At 37.3% G+C, this 21,162-nt stretch overlaps 2 protein-coding genes across 3 annotated transcripts; one reads left to right on the top strand and one right to left on the bottom strand.

Moving 5' to 3' along the window:
• The first annotated feature begins 10,813 nt into the window (after window positions 1–10,813).
• Window positions 10,814–14,583, top strand: LOC143557000 (peptidyl-prolyl cis-trans isomerase FKBP62-like). 2 transcript variants are annotated; one of them, XM_077046177.1, is made up of 11 exons: window positions 10,814–11,145; window positions 11,219–11,305; window positions 12,339–12,674; window positions 12,754–12,834; window positions 12,920–13,102; window positions 13,196–13,285; window positions 13,361–13,536; window positions 13,614–13,736; window positions 13,827–13,973; window positions 14,058–14,297; window positions 14,391–14,583. In XM_077046177.1, exons 1-11 carry the CDS (start codon window positions 10,968–10,970, stop codon window positions 14,421–14,423), a joined length of 1,674 nt encoding a protein of 557 aa, XP_076902292.1. In that variant the 5' UTR covers window positions 10,814–10,967; the 3' UTR covers window positions 14,424–14,583. The 2 variants fall into 2 exon arrangements, with proteins under 2 accessions (XP_076902292.1, XP_076902291.1); XM_077046176.1 differs by having other exon boundaries at window positions 10,816–11,145; window positions 14,388–14,583.
• Window positions 14,584–15,392: 809 nt separating this feature from the next.
• Window positions 15,393–20,545, bottom strand: LOC143556999 (putative xyloglucan glycosyltransferase 6). Its single transcript, XM_077046175.1, has 6 exons — window positions 19,466–20,545; window positions 18,346–18,535; window positions 17,234–17,352; window positions 16,526–16,816; window positions 16,325–16,438; window positions 15,393–16,257 (listed from the first exon to the last, which is right to left on the bottom strand). Exons 1-6 carry the CDS (start codon window positions 20,165–20,167, stop codon window positions 15,649–15,651), a joined length of 2,025 nt encoding a protein of 674 aa, XP_076902290.1. The 5' UTR covers window positions 20,168–20,545; the 3' UTR covers window positions 15,393–15,648.
• Between the last annotated feature and the right edge of the window lie 617 nt (window positions 20,546–21,162).

The raw sequence follows: 21,162 nt of genomic DNA, 5'->3' as shown, positions 1-21,162 counted from the left end.
GAAGTGCTCAGAATAAAGTGTTTTGGTTTAAATATCAAGAATAGATAAAGTCTCTTTGATTCCATTGTTTTAGTTTCTTTTATGTGGTACTCGTTTTGTTATATTAAGCATCGTATAAATTGGGTGGCGTGGCTTAAAAACCCGTTACTTAGAATGTAATTTTGTCTTGTTTATGGTTAGGAATTTTGTCTTGTTTTTTTATATTTTGTCTTGTTTAGGGGAAGGACAAGAGGGGGAGGGGTCTTCCCGTAACCACCCTCCGGCGTCAGAATAAGTACAGTTCCGACGGAGAGAAAGTACTTAAGTATTTAGAGTAGATAGTGGGGAGTGAATGAATACCTTATGAAGATGACTGAGGGTATTTATAGCCGAAGGGTAAAGAAATGTAATTTGGTCTAGTGTCCATTTCCAGATGATGCTTTCGTAACTGCCTGACAGGGCCGACTTCGAGAAAGAAAAAAATTGGGCCGAAGGCGAAAATTTTTTTGGGCCTTAAGTAAAAGTAGTATTTTGTTGGGTCTAAACAATTTAATTTTTATATGGGTTTACTAGGTTATAATTGGGTGTGTAAAAAATGTTGGTATAGAAATAGAATTAAACATAGCTCAAATGAGAGTAGAACCCACAACCTTTGGGTTGGGAGTGATACTTATTTGCCACTAGACCAACTAATGGTTTTGTAATTAAGTTTAAACAATATATATACATATTGTTTTAGTAAAAATACATATAATTTACAAAAAATAAGTAAAAATTCGGGCCTATGGTGTGTCGGGCCTATGGTCGTCGACCACCCGGCCACACCTTATGGTCGGCCCTGCTGCCTGGACACGTGTCCGCATATGATAGGACAAGCTATATCGGCCATGTGAATGGTTGTAACAACCTGGACACGTGTCTACACATGATGGGACAAACTATTTTGGCCATGTGCATGATTGTAACAATCTCGCCAGCTGTCCTTCTTCTGTTGGCTATTACATCTCGTGTTCTCCAAGAAAGGATTTTGGTAAATCTTCTAGAAAGGAGTTGGTTAATTACAACTGTCATCTGGCGATACCTTCTGGTCATCTTTGCGGGTGGGAATAGTACCATGTGGATAACTTCTGAGGGTGTCAGGATCCTCCCGCACAATCTCTATAGCTTGTCATCGTTCTTCCTTTATTTTGAGTTATGCGGGTGGTTAATATTCTCTGCGGGTGACTTTTGAGGGAGTTCTCTTCACCCGCGGGTGGTCTTTAAGGGTGTTTGGGTCTTTTTGGTACCCTACCTCTATAAAACTAATGTTTATACTAAAAGAAGTATTGACGCCAATGATAACACTGAATAAGGGTTATTAGTAAACTATGTTACTACTGAAGATCACAATTACTATTGGGCTTGTTTTAATACGGAACTCAAGTTACCACTGATGTTTATACTAAGCATACCAGTTACACCAAACAAGCACTTGATACTGAACAATTATTGAGACTAGATTAATAATGAGTAGATTGATCACGATCATGTTAGTGAGACTTAAGAATTATCCACAAACCGACTCAACCGATCCACGACCAAACACCACCAATAACATCCTGTTTTCTAGTTTCGGTTAATAAAATGAAAATATGAGTTATTATGAATCGGGCTAGTGTTGGATAAATGGATATGAGTTATGGACTTGGGTTATAAAGGAAAGACCATGGGCTTAAGCCCATGATCCATAATTATATAAGCCTTAATTACCCATTTAATTCATTCATTTACACATATTTCATACACCACCAAAACACACTCTTAAGCTCTCTCTCTAATTTCTCTCCTTCCTAAAGCCGAACCAAGATAGAAAACCGAACCCGATTACCTTTGATAATGATGGTATGATGTTGTATGAACTAATACCCGTTAGATTTGGTCACGAAATGGCGAGCTAACACCGTTAAAACCGTTAAAGTCATGAGATCCGGGTGGAATCGGGTATAACCGAACCTAAGATGAGCCTAGGGGTCACCCTAGCTCAGATCTGGATCGAACGGGACGAAAAACGGTGAAAAACGGGTGAGATCTCGTTTTTCCGGCGACGACGGCGTCGGAAAAGTATAGAGGTAAGGGAATGTCAGAGAATTTTTTGACATTCTCTGACCTAACCCGAATTCGTTAACGGAGAGTTAACGAACTACAGGTAATTCGTCAAGTTGATTCGTTAACGGAAGCTTAACGAACTAGCCTAATTCGTATGCCAATGCGCTAAGGGAAGAATAACGAACTAGCCTTAGTTCGTATCCAGATTCGTTAAGGAAAAGATAGCGAATTAACCCCAATTCGTTATGACCATTCGTTAAAAGAATATAACGAACTAGAAGGTTCAATTCGTTACTGAGGGGTCATTCGCTATGAGGTTCAATTCGTCAAAGGACCAGTTCGTTATAAGGTCCAATTCGTCAAAGGACCAGTTCGTTATGATGAATGTTAAGAACCAAGTAACGAACTAGAAGTTTAATAAAATGACAGAACAGTCCCTGGACTTAGAAAAGAATGAATTAATTACAAAGAAGCCCTCGATCTTTTAAGTTAGCAAATTAATCATCAACCAGCTCGACCCCAGCCAGGGGATCTGCCCCTTGGACCCTGCTAGGGGCTGCCACCCCTAGACCCCGCTGTTCGTTGAGGGTTATAATTAGACTAGAAACGCGATTTGGGTAGTGATAGTTAATTGATATGTGTAATTGTTATATAGTTAGTCATGCACAGCTAAAGAAGGGAATAACTATTAACGGGGAACGTAACTGCATTCAGGTGAGTTTCTAGCCCCATTCCTTGTTATGTTTTCGGGGTTGTGTGCATACTCGATGTGATTAGTTAATACACTTATCCTAAGTGATATGTGTATGCCATATATGTATCATGTGAAATGTATGAATGATTTCTCGTCGGTACGTGAATGATCTTCGGATATTGCATGTACTGTCAGGTAATGGTTTGATGATATATATATATATATATATATATATATATATATATATTGTAGAGGAAGAATGAATGATGTATGTACGTATGAAACTTACAATTATGTATATAAAAAAGTATGGTATAGACGTATGGAAGAAAGGGTGACCGGACCTAATAATATCCGAGGATGGAGGGTACCGGACCCTAATAATATCCGAGGATGAAAGGAGACCGGACCCTTATAATATCCGAGGATGGAGGGTACCGGACCCTAATAATATCCGAGGTATTAGGGTGAAATGCCCTTTGTAATGTATGGATAGCTATGAATGTGTATCGACGAATGATGAACATGATATGTATGTAATGCGTACATTCGGGCACATATATGTGTATGTAAAGTAAGTTATGTGATTAACTAGAACTCACTCAGCGTAGCTGACTTTTAGTATGCCCGCAAATTAACAGATTGAGACAGCTGGTTTGAGATGGACACATGGCAGGATTGAAGAGGCTGGCATCTGAAGATTGTCATGATGTTTTGAATGTTATAATTTATGTTATGTTTTAAAAGACAAATTATGGATATTTGTAACGAACGGTTGATGTTTTATATTATTTCGCGAAAGTTTTAATTAACTCTGATATTTAGAACTGCGTTTATGAGTAAATCCAACGTCCAATGTAGGGCACCGGTAACGGAGCCTTACACCACCCAACTGGTACTGACCCCAACTACTAAATGGGCTTTAATTTCGACCCGACCATGTTGGGGGTACATGAAAATGCTAGGGATGGCTGATATAAACATCTTTGTAGCCAACTATCAAAGATCAAACATTTTTTGGCAAAAAAAACCCATACACTGTTTTAACAAATGGGCACAGGGGAAGACTACCGGGCGAAGAATTTTATGTCAGAAAAAGTGGGCCGATATAAACATCACACACCAACTCTTTCATACGCATTATCAGCGTGCAAAAACCGGGTGGGCTATGGTGTTAATGCTACATGCATCATTAAAAAACGGGTTGGAAGAGTATCAAAGGACCCGAGGGGTGTTCACGTACATGAAGTGTTGGGGATCTGCAGGGTTTCCCTGAGTGGGACACTGAACCCCCATCTTGTCCAGAAGTAGACGGGATCCAAAAAGCTAAAAAAAAAACATCATCTTCGGGTGATCTAGAAACACCGAGGTCCGATGCTCGAAACTTCAACTTAAATGATGATGATTTCGTTGAATACGAGAAGGAGGAGCTCCCTCTACAGCCTGGTAGAAGAAGTAATGGAAAGAGGAAACAGACAGGGTTATCGGCGACGGGTTTTGAATTGAAAGACGAACTCGACGAAATGAACCGTCAACTCTAAGATAAATTTTCGTTGACGGTTCATTTCGTCGAGTTCGTCTTTCAATTAACTAATGCTGGCACTAAATTATAAATTACAACAAATATTTGGTATGAACAAGTTTTTACAATTAACTAATGCTCCAAGTTGCATTTGATACATCTAATTCTACCTAGAAAAAAAATTTTCAACAAAAATTAAATACCAAATGTTAAGGTATACTATATGTCAGGTTACTCTGGTTTATAAATTGGTAAAAGGGGCTATGTTATTGGGTAATCGGGCATAATATAAATCTCATACCTAATGGGATAGGTACTATGCGTCCAGATGTTTCGGGTTTTCTCATCAGGTTCGAGTTTAATTGTCATCTTTAATATTGATAATATTAGAACCGATACTGCTATTTGTTTTTATGGTTTTTCGATTTATGTAAAACACGTATTGATATCCTTTTTGACATTTCACGCCTTTACATCGAACATATAATACGTTTAACCAACCACGCAGCAACGTACGATTAGAAACACTTGTTATTTGTTAAAAACTAATTAAACACATACAAATATTAAATTATTATTATTATTATTATTATTTACTATTATAATTTTTTGTATATTGTGGCTTTTGATTGGTTTTCAACATAATTGCCCGGAAAACCAAGGTGTAACTTCTATGCGTGTGGTTAGTTGGTTGGTTTGAAGTTTCTTGACGATTAAGCTAAGGAAACCAAGGTGTCACTTCTTCATGTGAATTCATGAATGTGATGTATTTTATATACACTAATATGAACTCAACTATTATATACAGTAGATTTTTTAAAATTATATATGCGTTTTAGTTTCATGTACATGTGTTTATTAATAATCTGATATTAATTACTTTGATTTTGGTCTTTTAAAGTTGACGTTGCTAAGGTATTTTATGCATTTGATTTGTATTTATATATCCGCACAATATACATTTTTAGACAAATATAATGTTGTATCAAATATTTTATCAATATAATGAAACCTAGATAAACCTTAGAAAAAGAAAATCGCAAAAAGAACCTAAAATAGGTTTGCATCTACCATTTTATATGTACAAACGAGACCATGAATAAATTGTTTAACCAATAATAATTTTAATTGTGTTTTGATATGTTCGCTATTTATCGTAAAATCTATAATGCATATACACACACACGAGAACACACAAAGATATTTCATCACGCATGTAAATAATTGCAAAATCGTAATAATGAATTATTTGATATCATTTTACTTTTTTTTTCCTCATTTTAGAATCCTTATAATATTGGTAATTAAATAGACATGGTATCCAAGAAATTTCAACAAACACATATATATATATATATATGTATGTATATTGCATTTTGTCTGTCATTTGTTTGATTTTAAGATATAATTAGTTGACTTGACTTTCTTGTAAACAAGAGAGATTTCCTTTATTGTAAACAAGGTATAAACATAATAATAAAAAGGTTTCATCAAATCTCTCTTAACCTTTTGAATGATGCAACTAATTGTATCAAAAGACAACGTACAAACAAAAATTATTTACAACAAAAAGTTAAAAAAAAAACACAAATTGTTGAAACATATTAGCTCCTATTTTCTTACCATTCTTACCAAAACTCAAGCGTTCTCAGTAACATAACTTTGAGCATCGATATAATTATTCCACAAATCCGTCACCATTGTAGTAACCATCTCCACCGCACTCTCCACAACCGCCGGAATATCTTCCGTCAACCCATCAAACGCGGACTTCATCTTCTCTGCCAGCCCTCCTGCGGCCGCACCAGTTGCGGCCACAGACCCCACAACACTATCTTTAACAAGATCAAAAACCAAACCAATAAGTTCACTTATGACTCCCAAAATAATCTCCAAAAGGTACTCAACACAACTTCTTATGAAACCACCGGTTTGCTCCATCGCAGACTGCAGCGCTTCTCCGGGGACTTTTAACGCTTGGATTGCAATCACAAGGAGGAACGCAGTGCTGCTGAAGAGCAAACGAGATAGGAGGTTGGATGCCAGTGTTATGGTGGAGAAGATGATGTTGAGGAGGATGAGGAGTGCCATTGATGAAAGGTTGAAGAATAGAGAGAAATGAAGATGTTTTAAGATGGGAGAAATTAACTGGAAGTTTGGTTTTAAAGAATATTGAAGACATTGGTTGGTTTGAGGTTGACTTGCTAAGATATTGTAATGTTAGTTGAAATTTCAGTTGGTGTTTCATGATGTATTCAGGAGGAGTATTATATGGGTTAGACTTAGAGGCCAAGACATTGCTTGTAGCATTCACATTAGAGTGTCAATTAAACAAACTTTTATCTTTAAAATTTTTTGAATATTAGTTATGGAAAATAATACAAAGCTAAGTCCTTTTTATTAAGAAACGAAACTAATAAATGGTAGGGACAAAGTTAAATTTTTTTAAAATTCTTTACAAAAATAGTGTTCTTATATATATATTTACCAAAAGTCCAAAATAGTGTTTTTTTAATATTTGCAAAAATGATATAGTTTCATTTATTTTTTATACTTCTTTTTTATCTTTTTTATTCAATCAAGCCATTAGATTTCTATTCATATTTTTCTTCAATCAACACAACTTGTCTAGCAATTTATAATAGCGATTTAAGCTTGAAATAAAACAATATCGAAGGATTTGAAGTTTTAAATCATGGCGACAACGTTCTACTAATACAATTAGGATCAACGATATATTAACGACAGATTGACATATGCAGCTGAAGAGATTAAAAACTACAAAACAGAAGAATTTGAGGTTAAGCAATATGCAGCTTATTTGAAGTCAGACACTATAGAGCAATAAAATATACGCATGATAGAATCAAAGTGTTGGTAAATTATTTGTTATATATAAGAGTCCAAGAAATAATGAAGGGTAGTCACTAGTCAACCCCCAAGATTAGGTAACCTGCTATTACATAAACAATTACTTAATTAAAATGTATTTAATTTGAAGCATATATAGAATGGTTTTCAATCAAATATAGTTATCACCACCCGATAATGACATGGATCCACTAGGCTGAAAACTGGTTTTAACGACTTAAATTTGATATAGCATTATATTATTTTACATACATGATCACAGATTATGTTATCTTTTAAACTTTATATGAAATTTTAGTATTTTGGATAGATATTTTATTATTTTATTTTCAATTATGATATATTAGGGAGCTTGTTTGGCAACCTCTGGATCAAGTTAAATCCGTAAGAGACCTGAATAAGAGAGTTTAAGCCAATAAATCTTGAGTACACCGATGTAGTGGTGATGTGGTGAGTCAAGGATGTGGTGTGTGAGTGGTGGACTCCGGGTTATGAATATATGTGAAGCGATAAAGAATGTTCATTAAGCATCATTTTAAAATTTAATGAGTAAAAGGTTTGCTGACCGATTCAAATATATCCTTCTGATAAACCAAACAAACTTAATGTTGACCGATTCAGAAGTAACATTTTAATGAAATTATTAAACGGCTACCCAATAGCCTATAACATAAGTTTTAATATCTTACAGATTACATATTACTTACTAGCTATTTTTTGCTTTCACGACAAACGGCAGGGAATCCGGAATCACACTTGAAGAAATTGTTGAATCGGTCAAAACAAGAATATAATACGGCTTATTATAACTTTGTTGTTATTTTCACTTTGTATTTAATTTTGAACAAACATCATATGCTCAAATATATGATTGATATAATCAATTTAGTTTCTTATAAAAGATGAACTAATTATCAGGACAGTTGCTCTCGTCTCATGAGTGTTATTTTTGAATGATCAATTCTCTCTACCTATAGTAATAAAACACGGTTTATTATGAGTGCCTGTATTGATAACATAATTATATTATAGGCATCATCAACACACTCATATTATCCGAACCAGTCACATATGTTATAGATTTTCCACTCAAAAACTGGTTCGGAAGCGTAACCGTTTGACCAATAACCGGTTACAATTAGTAACCGATATTTCAAAAATCGAGTATTTTCAAGAACCGAAACTAGGTAAAAACCGGTTCTGGGTTAGGCTAACACAAATAAAATACCGGGTCGAGTAGGACATGGTTCCAAGTATGATCAAGTATCTGACCGGATCGGGTCTGGGTTTTGACTGGGTAAAGGCATAACAAGTTCGGGTTGCATCCATATCCAAATACTATATTTCTAAGAAACTAATGGCTAGTTCGAACCCACGGGTCCGGTAGAACCGGGTTTTCCCCCCACCTCTATTAGGACCCATCAAGTCATCATGCCAATAAAATTACGAAAAATGGCCAAAACTAAATACTTAGGCCATGCGTAACCAAAATTATGCACACCCAAACATTTTAAGCCATGTAACGCATAGTCGGACATTTTGCAAAAAACGGGTGTAGTGGGAAAAAAACCCCAAAACACCACTCACTCACAAAACCCCACAAAATTTATGTTATATACGCATTTAATAGTAAACGCTTGACCCAAAACGCCAAATCAAAAAGCCGGGGATGCCCCAGCGTTTTCACCCAAGACGCCACAACGGTGGCCAATACGGATGGTATTATTTGTTCCAGGTCTATTGAATCGGCCCAATTGTCAACCAGCTATTAAGGCCGAGTGTAGTGGGCGCAACTTTGAGGCGAAATGGGGCGATAAAGGGGTAGAACACCCCCCCGGGAGATAATTGGGCGAAAAGGGGCGGGGTTATCTTGTCGCCCGATGGAGAAGAAAAATAATAATATTATAATAAAATGATCGTTGTCAAACGGTCAAATTTTAAAAAAAATTAAACAATATATATAAATATATAAACATACACCCTTCTTCTCCATTTTATATCCATTTTATACACAAATCATACCCAAATTCTTACAAAAAATAAACAAAATGAATCCTAGAAACAACCCGAACCAACCGAACTACCAACTCCCTGTTTTTGGTCAAGCGTATGGTTCGCAATCGAGCCAACCAAACCAACCGAACTACCAATTCCCTGGTTTTGGTCAAACGTATGGTTCGCAATCGAGCCAACCGAACTTACAATGGAACCCGAGGAACCTGAACCAACCGAGCTATCTGTATCAATTTTCCGACCCGAACCTAAACATGTACGCCAACTATCTCAGCCCCCAAAACACAATGCCGGCGTTCAGGTCTACACCACCGGAGTCGGAGCCGGTGACGGTACCGGATACGCAAACGTCACGGGCCTCCGGTTCAAGCAAAAAAGCCGACCCGTAAACACAAAAAAAAAAACAACCAGGGGAGTCGATGGCGCAACGTGATCCATACAAGCATTGGAGCGAGGAGGAGGTGGCCCTTGCAATGGCCTGGATCGTCATTTCGGAGGATCCCAACGTCGGTAGGTTTTTTAATATTAAGTATTTATTAAAAATGTATTTAATGTTTATTAAAATGTATACTAATTGTGACAAATAATTTTAATTTGTAGCTAACTTTCAAGCCATCGGGGTGTTTTGGAAGAAAGTATTTGAAGCTTGGCTCGAGATAACCAATAAACCCGAAGACTACCGGGGAAAAGAAGCGGTTCAAGCCCACTGGAAGGGGCTTAACGCCGATTGTCAAAAATTTGCCGGCATATTTAATCGGTTGCAGGGGTCCGGCTGGCGTAGCGGGCATAGTGACGGCGACATTATAACTCAAGCCTTGAGCGACTTTCGAGCTCAGGGCCAAACTGTTGAGCGGCCCAGGAAACCGTTCAAGTATTTTAATTGTTGGAAAAAACTACGCGGTTGCGCGAAATGGGCCGGAGCACCAACCGTTCCCGTCGCCCGACGAGCCGGCTCATCCCGACAATCAAAAAGGTCGAAGACATCGTCGTCGACAAATCCGAGCACACCAAACACACCCTCCGATGCTCGTAGCTTCTTCCTGGACGACACGGTTAATTTAGCCGAAGATTTGAATATACCCGATGACGATGAGGTAGAAGAGTTGTTTCGACCACGCGGGAGATCGAGGAAAAATAAGGGGGAAGGTTCGTCGTCAACACAATTCAATACGGAGCCCGTTGAAATAAACGAGTTGGTCGGTCGTTTGGAAACAAATGCCACCGTAATTGGAGCCGACCTTCGAGCATCCAACAAACAACAAGAAAAGCTGAACCAGACGTTCGAATTAAAACAAATGAAAGACGACTACGAATCCCTCAAAGCGGAGGGGTTTCACGAGGATGCCTCATTATTGTTTCAACGCCGACGTAAAAAGATGCGCGAATATTACGGATATTAGTTTCCTTTTTAGTTATGTTTTTTTTTTAATTTTTTTCTTATAATATTTTAAGTTATGCATTTTTTTTTTGTTATGTTTTTTTTGTATTTTAATGCATTTTTATTTAATTATTTAAATAAATTGGTTTTTATTTAATTACATAAAAAAATAAAAAAAAACACTGTACATATACACATGGCCTAAGCTTAGATCTGCAGACGTACTCCCGATGCATCTGGAACAATCCCTATTTTACCCCTATTCAGAACTCTCTAGAACGAATTCATTTACCATTTACCGTCACCCCCATCTATATAAACCCTCACACACTCCATTTTCCTCACGCATTAATCACTTCACGAAGCTTCCTATTACTCTGATTTCGAATAATAATCAATCAATCAATTCTCATCAAACTCACACAATGGAGGACGATTTCGACTTTTCAGCAGCCGGAGCAATGAACGACGAAATGATGGACGATGCGCTGGTGACGGTGAAGGCTGGAGAAGAAAAGGCCATCGGTAACCAAGGTTTGAAGAAGAAACTGATAAAGGAAGGTGAAGGTTGGGAGACACCTGATAATGGCGATGAGGTTGAAGGTATTATTATTATTATTATTATTGTGAATTGATTGTGATGAAAGTTGTTGAATATTGATTTGGTTAATGACAGTGCATTATACCGGAACGTTGGTGGATGGTACTCAGTTTGATTCGAGTCGGGAGAGGGGGACTCCGTTCAAGTTTACTCTCGGTCAAGGTGATTTATAATTGGCTCTTAGATCATTGAATTCATTGTGCATTATGTGAATTATACATATACATTGTGGATAACCTCAATTACTAGTCAATCCTGCGGTCAATCCTGCAATTGCTGATTATTTATATGATCCTACCTGTCTGTTAGTGGCACGAGGTGCAAATGAGCTCGAGATTGGCTTGTTAAAAGCTCGAATTGACCTGAGCTCAAGCTTTTATCAAGGCTCTCATTTAACTAACATGCCCGAGCCTGGGTTTCACATATTGACCACGAGCTGAGTCGCCAGCCTAAACTAGATTTTTTATTAGTACAATTTTTATTATTTAAATTTAATATGTTAAAATTTTATATATAGTATAACTATTATAATATATAATTATAAATTCAAGTAATATGTTGTATTGCGTACAAAAAATAACTACAACAGTTTAAGAACTAACAAGTTTAAATTATAATTTTTTTTATAAGCAATATGTTGTATTACATTAAAAAATATATAATTACAACAGTTAAAGAATATTTTTATTATTTAATATGTTAATCTTATATAGTATATAACTATTATAATTTATTTTGTATGACTATATAAAAAATTATTAGAAGTAATTAAGCAATATGTTGTATTACATGTTGAATTACATTAAAAAATATATAATTACAACAGTTAAAGAACTAATAAGTAATAAATAATAAACGAGGTAAACTTAAGCTTGGAATTCACGAGCCAAGCTCCACCTTTAGAGATAAAGCTTTAAACGAGCTAACTTTGAGCTTTAGAGATGAGCTTTAAACAGAGATGAGCTTTAAACAAGCCGAGCTCAAACCCAAGACCTCTTAAATTAAAACCAGCCGAGCTCAAGCCTTAACGAGCTTGGGCCTGGCTCGGGTCGTTTACACCTCTTTAACTGGCATCAAATAGAGATTGCACATTGCTGGTTATGAATTATTTATTTATTAATTTTGTAAGTTGTATGATTGTAATATGCAATCACATGGTGATTGTTTGTGAAGGCTAATTGATATCTATTGATAGGCCAAGTAATTAAGGGATGGGATCAAGGAATAAAAACAATGAAGAAGGGTGAAAATGCACTTTTCACCATCCCCGCTGAGCTGGCATACGGCGAGTCTGGTTCGCCTCCAAAAATCCCTCCAAACGCGACTCTCCAGTTTGATGTGCAACTGCTTTCCTGGCTTAGCGTTAAGGACATTTGCAGAGATGGTGGAATATTCAAGAAGATTGTAAACAAGGGAGAGAAGTGGGAAAATCCTAAGGACCTTGATGAAGTTCTAGTCAATTACGAGGTTCAACTCGAGGATGGAACCGTGGTTGCGAAAGCAGATGCAGTAGAATTCACAGTTCAAGATGGTAATTAAAGTTAAACTTAGCTGAATAGAAATGTGTTTTGCTTCATTGCTTATATGGTATAATGATAATATTATTTTAGGACATTTTTGCCCTGCACTATCAAAGGCGGTGAAGACAATGAAGAAAGGAGAAAAGGTTATCCTTACAGTTAAACCTCAATGTAAGTTTGCAGTCTGGTAGTTTATGAACAGGGTTTATGATTATATGGTTGGTTTTATCACTTAAAGTGGCTTTTTTGGTTACAGATGGTTTTGGGGAGAACGGTAAACAAGAACTTGGAGTTCCACCAAATGCTACACTGCAAATTACCTTAGAGCTTGTTTCGTGGAAGTCGGTTACAGATGTTACAAAAGACAGAAAGGTTATGAAGAAGATTTTGAAAGAAGGAGAAGGATATGAAAAACCTAATGAAGGAGCTGTTGTTCAGGGTATGTGCTCATTCATGTTATGAACTTATGATCTGATTCATTTTCATTTGGAATGATGATTGGTGTCTGATAATTTGTTTCGTTAATTGACAGTGAAATTGATTGGTAAGCTACAAGATGGCACCATATTCACCAAGAAAGGTTATGATGAGACTGAGTTGTTTGAGTTCAAGACAGATGAAGGTATACAAATCATCATGTTATGATGATTTCAAAATTCAGTTGTGCTTGGTTCTAAACATTTTGGTTGTTGCACAGAGCAAGTTATTGACGGGCTTGATAGAGCTGTGATGACAATGAAGAAAGGGGAGGTAGCTGTTCTAACTATTGCGCCGGAGTATGCGTTTGGTTCTGCAGAATCTAAGCAGGAGTTAGCAGTTGTTCCTCCTAATTCCACTGTGACCTATGAAATCGAGCTTGTGTCCTTTGTTAAGGTTCGTGTAGTTATTTGGTGATAATAATAATAATAATAATAATAATAATAATAATAAAGTGATACATGAATTTGTAGGATAAAGAATCTTGGGATATGAACACCCAAGAGAAGATTGAGGCAGCTGGGAAAAAGAAGGAAGAAGGGAACTTATGGTTTAAGGCTGGTAAATACTTGAAAGCTTCAAAGCGATATGAGAAGGTAATGTTGAGTGAGTTTATAAATGATGTTTGGAAAAACTTTATTTCTATTGTTGGTGCTGATGAGGTGAAGGGTGGTTAATTGTGTCAGGCTGCCAAGTACATCGAGTATGATACCAGTTTCAGCGACGAGGAAAAGAAGCAAGCCAAGACATTGAAGGTATCCTGCAATCTCAACAACGCGGCTTGTAAACTGAAGCTCAAGGATTACAAGCAAGCTGAGAAACTCTGCACCAAGGTTTGAATATATCAGTTTATTAAGTTTCAATAAAACCAATGGTGTGTGAATGGATGGATGCTGACTTGGAGAGTTCGGTTGCAGGTGTTGGAAAGTGATAGCGGGAATGTTAAAGCCTTATACAGGAGGGCTCAAGCTTACATACATCTGGCTGATCTGTATCTGGCAGAAATCGACATTAAGAAAGCACTGGAAATTGAGCCCGGTAACAGGGATGTGAAGCTGGAGTATAAGGTGCTGAAGGAGAAGATGAGAGAATACAACAAGAAGGATGCTAAGTTCTATGGAAACATGTTTGCAAAGCTTTCTGCACTTGATTCTGAAGTATGAATTGGATTCCTTATATATGACTTGTTTGTTTTGTATATTTGTTATGAGACATGCCACTGAATGTTGTGCTTTTATTTTGTGCAGAAGACAGCTCCAATGGCTATTGACAGCAAGGCTTAATGGAATGGACACATACATACACTGATACAAGGATGTTGCATAAGTGTGCTTTCTTTGTTTTGTGTTTGTTGTGTTTGTTATACGATGTTCTTTAGTGGTCTTGGCTCTTCTAATGTTTTCCATTAGTTGTGAATAATAGGATGAGATACTTAATTTGAATCTGTCATCCTTTTTTTTTTGTACTTTTATATTTTTTATTTTTTGACATGGCTTTAGACTTGGAATGTTCCGCAAATACAAGTTTGTAAGAAAACTAGAAAAAGGGCGAAAACAAGTGCATCAAAGACAATTGTGTATGCCAAAAGGCAAAAGCTACTTCATCCAACACATATATTACTTTTACCAATATGATATCAAGCTATTAGCCTACCTTTATGAAATTATCACCCAACTTTAGAAGCAAATCAGATTAAAAGGTGGCTAAAACTCAATGAACTACTAACTAGAAGTCAAGGATTTTTTAATAATATAGTAATACACTGGTGACTTAATTTGATAAGCAACTTACAACCATAATGCATTGACGTGTCAATAAAAAAGCAAAATTAGATTTTGTAACTTAGATTTGGTTATTTGTAAGGCCACTAGGGGTGCTACCTTCCCTCTTTGATTTGCCATTTTGTTAGTAACTGATGTGAGATCCCTCTCATACAATGAGGGATTTGCTTTTGTTTGATAACTCGGGTACTTGGATCACCAGAAATATAACGTGTTATACGGTACAATGTGTTGGTGCATTTGAAAAGCTAGGAATGAAGTCACTTCCTCCAATATAAAGTCTATGGGATATCCTTAGATAAAAAAAACAATGTTGTTTTTCTACCTTGAACTGCATGGATAGCTTCTTGAAGTTCCATACAGGCATACAGTACTATTACCATTCAATTTCCAACACCATATCAGTATCGTGGTTATCCAATTACATTACAATAATAAATACTAAAAAAGATTATAATAATAAGGTGAGTGTGTACAATGTAATATCTGAAATCAATCTGCCTGTTATACAATTATCGCTAATACACACAAATAAAGAATGTCCAACTTTAACTCTCTCTAACCAAACAAGTGCATATTTTACACTCAAAACACCACCCCTCGCGCCACTTTCCTCCTCTTTCCCCAATTCACTTCTCGCAGTTATTATATCTATATACTTACAAAAATACTTAAAAACAGACTAACCCGAGATCTTGAAACGAATAACTACTTTAACCGGGAAACATTAACTAACTTGCTCCCCAATCAAATCAAGACCCACAACTAGAAACGTAACGCCTTGAAACATCAAGAAATAAAAGTGAATACCTTGAGCAGATAACAAGCTTCTCAAAGAAGCCGTCAACAAAATAAATGCAAGAGCGAGTTCCTTCCTATACAGACGGTTTTTCCTTTTCGGTCTCAGCTCTGAAAGACCTAACTCTGAAGCTGACCTATGAATAGTACTGCTTTCTCCATTGGCCTCTTGTGACTCAGCAAACGTTACAAGGTCTGACTCAGAAGCCCGGCCCAGTTTCTTGGTCACAACCCATTCGTAAGAACTGCCCAATTTAAATAGCCCGGATATCATAGCGTTGAATTTGGTAACTGACATTGTGTTTTCAAAGAGAAGGTAAGGGACTAGGAACGGGAACGAACGGGGTGCGGGTAGAATGTTTAACACAGACATGACTCCCGGGATATAACAGACCACCCAAGCTGGTAATTGGGCTTCGGGTAAGAACATGGTTAATGGAAGAATAATACAGAAAAGAGTGAACGAGTAAAATGGAAGGATGAGTTTTCTTAGTAAAAAGAAAAGAAATATTAGATTTGCTTTCTTCATGAAACTCATCTGCAGTAATCAAAGAAAAGAATAAGATGTGGTTTATGATATATAAAAAATATTAACTTTTTTTTACCTTTGAGCGGATAATATCCATAAAGCACAAGCGGAAAAGTTGCATTGGTCCAGAATGCCACCTGTACTGCTGCTTCTTATAAGCTGCATATGACTCTGGGAGCTCACACATACACTGCAAGAAATAAAATGAGTTCAGATGTTGTCACATTTATGACTAATGTTGCTCCGACATATAATATTAAGAGAAAGGAACTCATGCCTTGACATCGTTTAAGTATATGAACTTCCAGCCAGAAAGATGAGCGCGAACAGCAATATCCATGTCTTCAACAGTTGTTCTTTCTAACCAACCGCCACAATCCTCTAATGCTTTAATCCTCCATACACCAGCAGTTCCATTAAACCCAAAGAAATTGATGAAAACACCGTTCACTTGTTGTTCAACCTCAAAGTGAAATGTTAAGTTTATGTTTTGCAACCGTGTAAGTAGATTCTCATCCTTGTTTACAAAAGACCACCTTGTTTGAACCAATGCCAACTCATCGTTCCCCTTCAACAGAAAAGATATTACCCAATATAATCAGCATTACACACAGTTAAACATATGCGTTTATGAACTCTTACACCAGATAATAAAAGTATCAGAAATTAGGTGTGTAAATTTCAGACCCATATTGGTGAAAAGGTACATGTGGGTTGTTCTTTATCTTTTTAACTTCAATAGTCCCAAATGTTTAACAAGTGATAGACACACATTTGGAAGTACACATATATGATTGTATATATCAAGTAAGCATCTTTTTGTGTTTAATAGAGGCGACAAGATGACCATGTTGGCAATGGGTCAAAACTAGTTATTTTATTGCAATAGTAAATAATATATTTATTGAATAAGATGATTTAAGAGCTTGTATGTTAGAAAATAAGTTTCTGGTTTGATCCGTGTATAAGTCAAAGCAAAAGTTACCTTAAAATGAGGGATGGTTTTCTTCAGGAAATCTGGTGCTGGTTGAAAGTCTGCATCAAAAATTGCTACAAACTCATAATCTTTTACATAATCACAACTCATAGCTGATTTTAGATTCCCTGTTGAAGAAACACTAGGTGACCCCGGCAGATTACGGATAATCTTAGGGTCAAGTAGATGTCTCCCACGAGGGTTAGGTCCGGCAAAGATGGTTATTCTTCTGATGACCTGCAAAACAGACACCGTGAGCTCGTCACTGAGAAGGGGGGGTACCTCCTTGTGACCACCCTCCGGCGTGAGAATCAGACTAGATTGCTCTGAATATAAGTGTATATTAAGAGAAATAGCTAAAGCAGATAAGATAGTATCAGATGATATATGAGAGTATATGATGATGATACCGTTCCAAGGTGTTGGAGTATTTATAGCCGAAGGTAGGTTTCCAAGCAGGTACAGCCAGCTGTATAATATTCCTTTTCTACCAACTGTGGGCTACACACGTGCCATGCTGGTGGTTGGTGGGTAGGCAGCGGCTGATAGTGACATGGCCGGCTGTGTACTATTCCTTTTCCACCAACTGCAGGCTATGTACGTGCCACGACAAGGGTTGGTGAGTAGGCAGCGGCTGATAGTGACATTAAGTACTAGAGCGTGCTCCTCGTCGTACTGTTGTCAGTGAGCTGTCACCCTGTGATTGGTTCATGGGCTGCTTTGGTCAGATCTTGTCTATTTTGTCCATACCTTGGCAGGTATAGTACAAAAGATCCTCCAGAAGCGTACGGACTGGCTCATTTGGGCGGGAGTATTCCCGGCTTGCTCATTCCTTCTTCAGGTGACTACTGAATTATTGAGAGTTAGTGCCTTGTGCGTGTAGCCTTGCTATTAGTGCGGGTAGCATTCCCTGATGGCTTGTATCCGCAGCTGCGGGAACAGGCGGGCTACTTCACCATTGGGAGGCTTTTCCTGCGGGAACGGCTGGCGTACTGCGCGTAAGGTCTTCATCTCTCTGAGCATGGTGGGTCCTGCGGATCCAGTTGGTCTTTGCGCAGACGTCCCTCTTCAAGGTGAGTCTTGCGGGTCCAACTGGGCTTTGCTGGGACCTACCTCTTCACCTGCCTTGTAGCCTGTGCGAATAAGTCGATGTCTGTATACTATATGCACGCCTCTATGTTGCCACTTGTGTACCTCTGCCTTGATAAGAGCCTGAACAGTTGCATCATCTGAATCATCAAGAATCTGTACAAGCATCCTTTCTCGAGGCCAGTCTTGGATGCACACCGCTGAAATAGATTGCTGATAGACCTACAGGCAACCAATACATATATTTACATATGATTTATTAATCTATTACATATTATACTACTATACTGACTTAAGTACGCATCACAGTGAAAAAGGCAACTCCAAAAGCTACCTTAATTGTCCCCAACCCACCATTATCAAAAGAACTTGGCTTAAGAAACACGATTGACACACTATCCAAACATTACATGTTATACAGGTCGTATGACATGCCAAAAATGGTCATATGGGTCGTATGAGGCGCGTATAAGGTGGTGCTCGTCAAATCATACGATCCTATGATGTATGTGATCAATACTGAAACGGCTGATGTGGCCACTGACAAAGTCATTTGACCCGCATGACCATTTTTCACCCTGTCATATGGCCCCTAAGATGTGACACACTCAGGTATGTAGATTTGAATTGACATCATACAACCCATATGAAATCCTACGGCCTCTATGACCCATTAGGACCCGACATACACACTAGTGTATTTGGGGGTGGTGTCTTTCTTGTTTTACCCTTAACAAAATTTCAGTCTAAACAACTTTGTGAAACCAACAAATGTACCAAAAACAACTATGAATATTTAATCAAGAATAAGTCTAGTGGTGTCAAATCCAGGGTAGTGCTCAGATGCAGTTTTCTGCAGGTTAGTTAACACATTTACAGACAGAACATTATCATTTTGTTAAAGTGGAAAAGATGCTAGTTCTTTTCAAAATGGCAAAAACACTAAAGGCCACACACAGTTCATTTATGCACAGACAAAGTTATTAACAGCAAGTTCCACATGTAATTTAAAATAATTAAAAGTTAGGCCACAATAAAGACTAGAATCAAGCAAAAGTGCAAACAACAGTCTAGTAACAAGATTTAAAACTACATAAACAAAATTGGTTACAAATTAATTCTAGTTGAGATTAGGAACCTACATCGCCTTACCTCCCGCTCGTTGCACATAGGAATCTGCACAAGCACCATCGGATAATCCTCCAAATCCGAGCTCGAGGAATACTCAAACGCCGCAACTGGTTTAATCCTCCTAAACTTAATCCAAAAACACCCGAGCACCAACAACAACCGGTCCACCGATTGCACCAAGAACAACACAATACAAACATTCGTTAAACTCTGCAAAGGCGGTGCCAAATAATTCGCCCGAATCTCAAGCCAATGCGCGTAAACATACTCCACCAAATCCGCCGCTCTCCCTACATCCGGCGGACTAAAATGCCAGCCTCTAAAGTACGCAAGCATCTCAAAAACCAACAACAAAACCACAATTACCAAAAACGCCTTGATAACGCGATAAAAACGCGTCTCAACCCGATACGTCAATGAAGTCGTTGACGTATCGTATTTGATCCGTCGGTTTGCGGTTTTAATAACCGAAACCAAACCGTTAGTAACGTAAGCTAGCGAGCTAGCAATTTGAATGAGTTTTAATAACCACACGTGTTTGATTTGTCTAGCACTACGTGTTCGTTCTCGTGGATCGTTACTGACTTCAACCGCTAAATAATTAGGCGGTTGTTGTTGTTCAGATTTATCGTTGAATAATAATACGTCAGAAGAAGTGTGAATCTCTCTTTTTTTGTTCCACCATTGTTGAAACTCATAGTGTTGTTGCTGTTGCCGAGACATATATATATATATATATATATATATATATATATGCTAACCTTCAAATTTAAAGCTTTAGATCTGGTAGATTTTGCTCAGTACGCCATTGTTATTATTATTGAAAGGAGGAGGTGATAAAACTGATAATGCTAAATTTAGTAAGGACTGATTCGGGAGCAGATTTACCGGAGGTTATGGTATGGTGTATTATTTATTAAGTGACGCGCTGCCGACGGTCCACGCGCTATGACAAAAGATTGTTGTTGTTTAGTTTGGAGTGTGGGGAATGATACTGCGCGTGGGGATGGTTTGGTTTCTGTGCGGTGGTTCGTGCTCTAGCAGGCAGCTGGCTACAAATAAATTGTCGGTGTCGTCTGATTTATATTTTAGTATAAAAAAATCAGGGGTCTTCATCCAAACATTTAATTAATTATTTTTTTTTAAATTGACTTCTTTATGTGATGTAAAATTGAAAAAAACAAATATTGGTCTTTAGAGCTTTGTTATTGGTAGGCTGTTCAAAAGCTAAACCATTGTTTGTGTTTAACTCGTTCACGAACCAAACTAAGTTGTTTGGCTAATTTAGAAACCGAGTCAAAATTGAACTAACGTTTCTCTGAGCATTTTTTGTTTTGAGTATTGAGTGATTTATGAGAATTACTTATTGATTTTTTCATGTTAAAAACTTCTATAAAGCTTTTAGTTGTGGGTGAGGTAGGAACACGTGGTCGCAATGCAAATTAATTAATGTACCAATTCACAATAACAGTTTGCAATGTAAATTAACTATAAAGTATCTTGTAATCAATTTTGTAAATAAACAGACTAATTTAATAAAAAACATTGATATGCCCATTTATTATAACGTTTAAAATATTTCAATACATCAGATGCATCTTCCTCATGTGCCCCGGCAGCTATTGTGGCTATCGTTGCTATGACCCCACCACCAGGAGTGCCCTTATATCCTAACATCTGTTTACACAAAAGAGTTATAAAATTACAATCTTTATACT

This window comes from Bidens hawaiensis, unplaced genomic scaffold, assembly GCF_021521415.1.
Source record: "Bidens hawaiensis isolate Kalapana, Puna unplaced genomic scaffold, B.hawaiensis_p1.1 tig00018766_1, whole genome shotgun sequence".
Taxonomy (NCBI): Eukaryota; Viridiplantae; Streptophyta; class Magnoliopsida; order Asterales; family Asteraceae; genus Bidens; species Bidens hawaiensis.
This window is presented reverse-complemented; position numbering and strand designations above follow the sequence as displayed.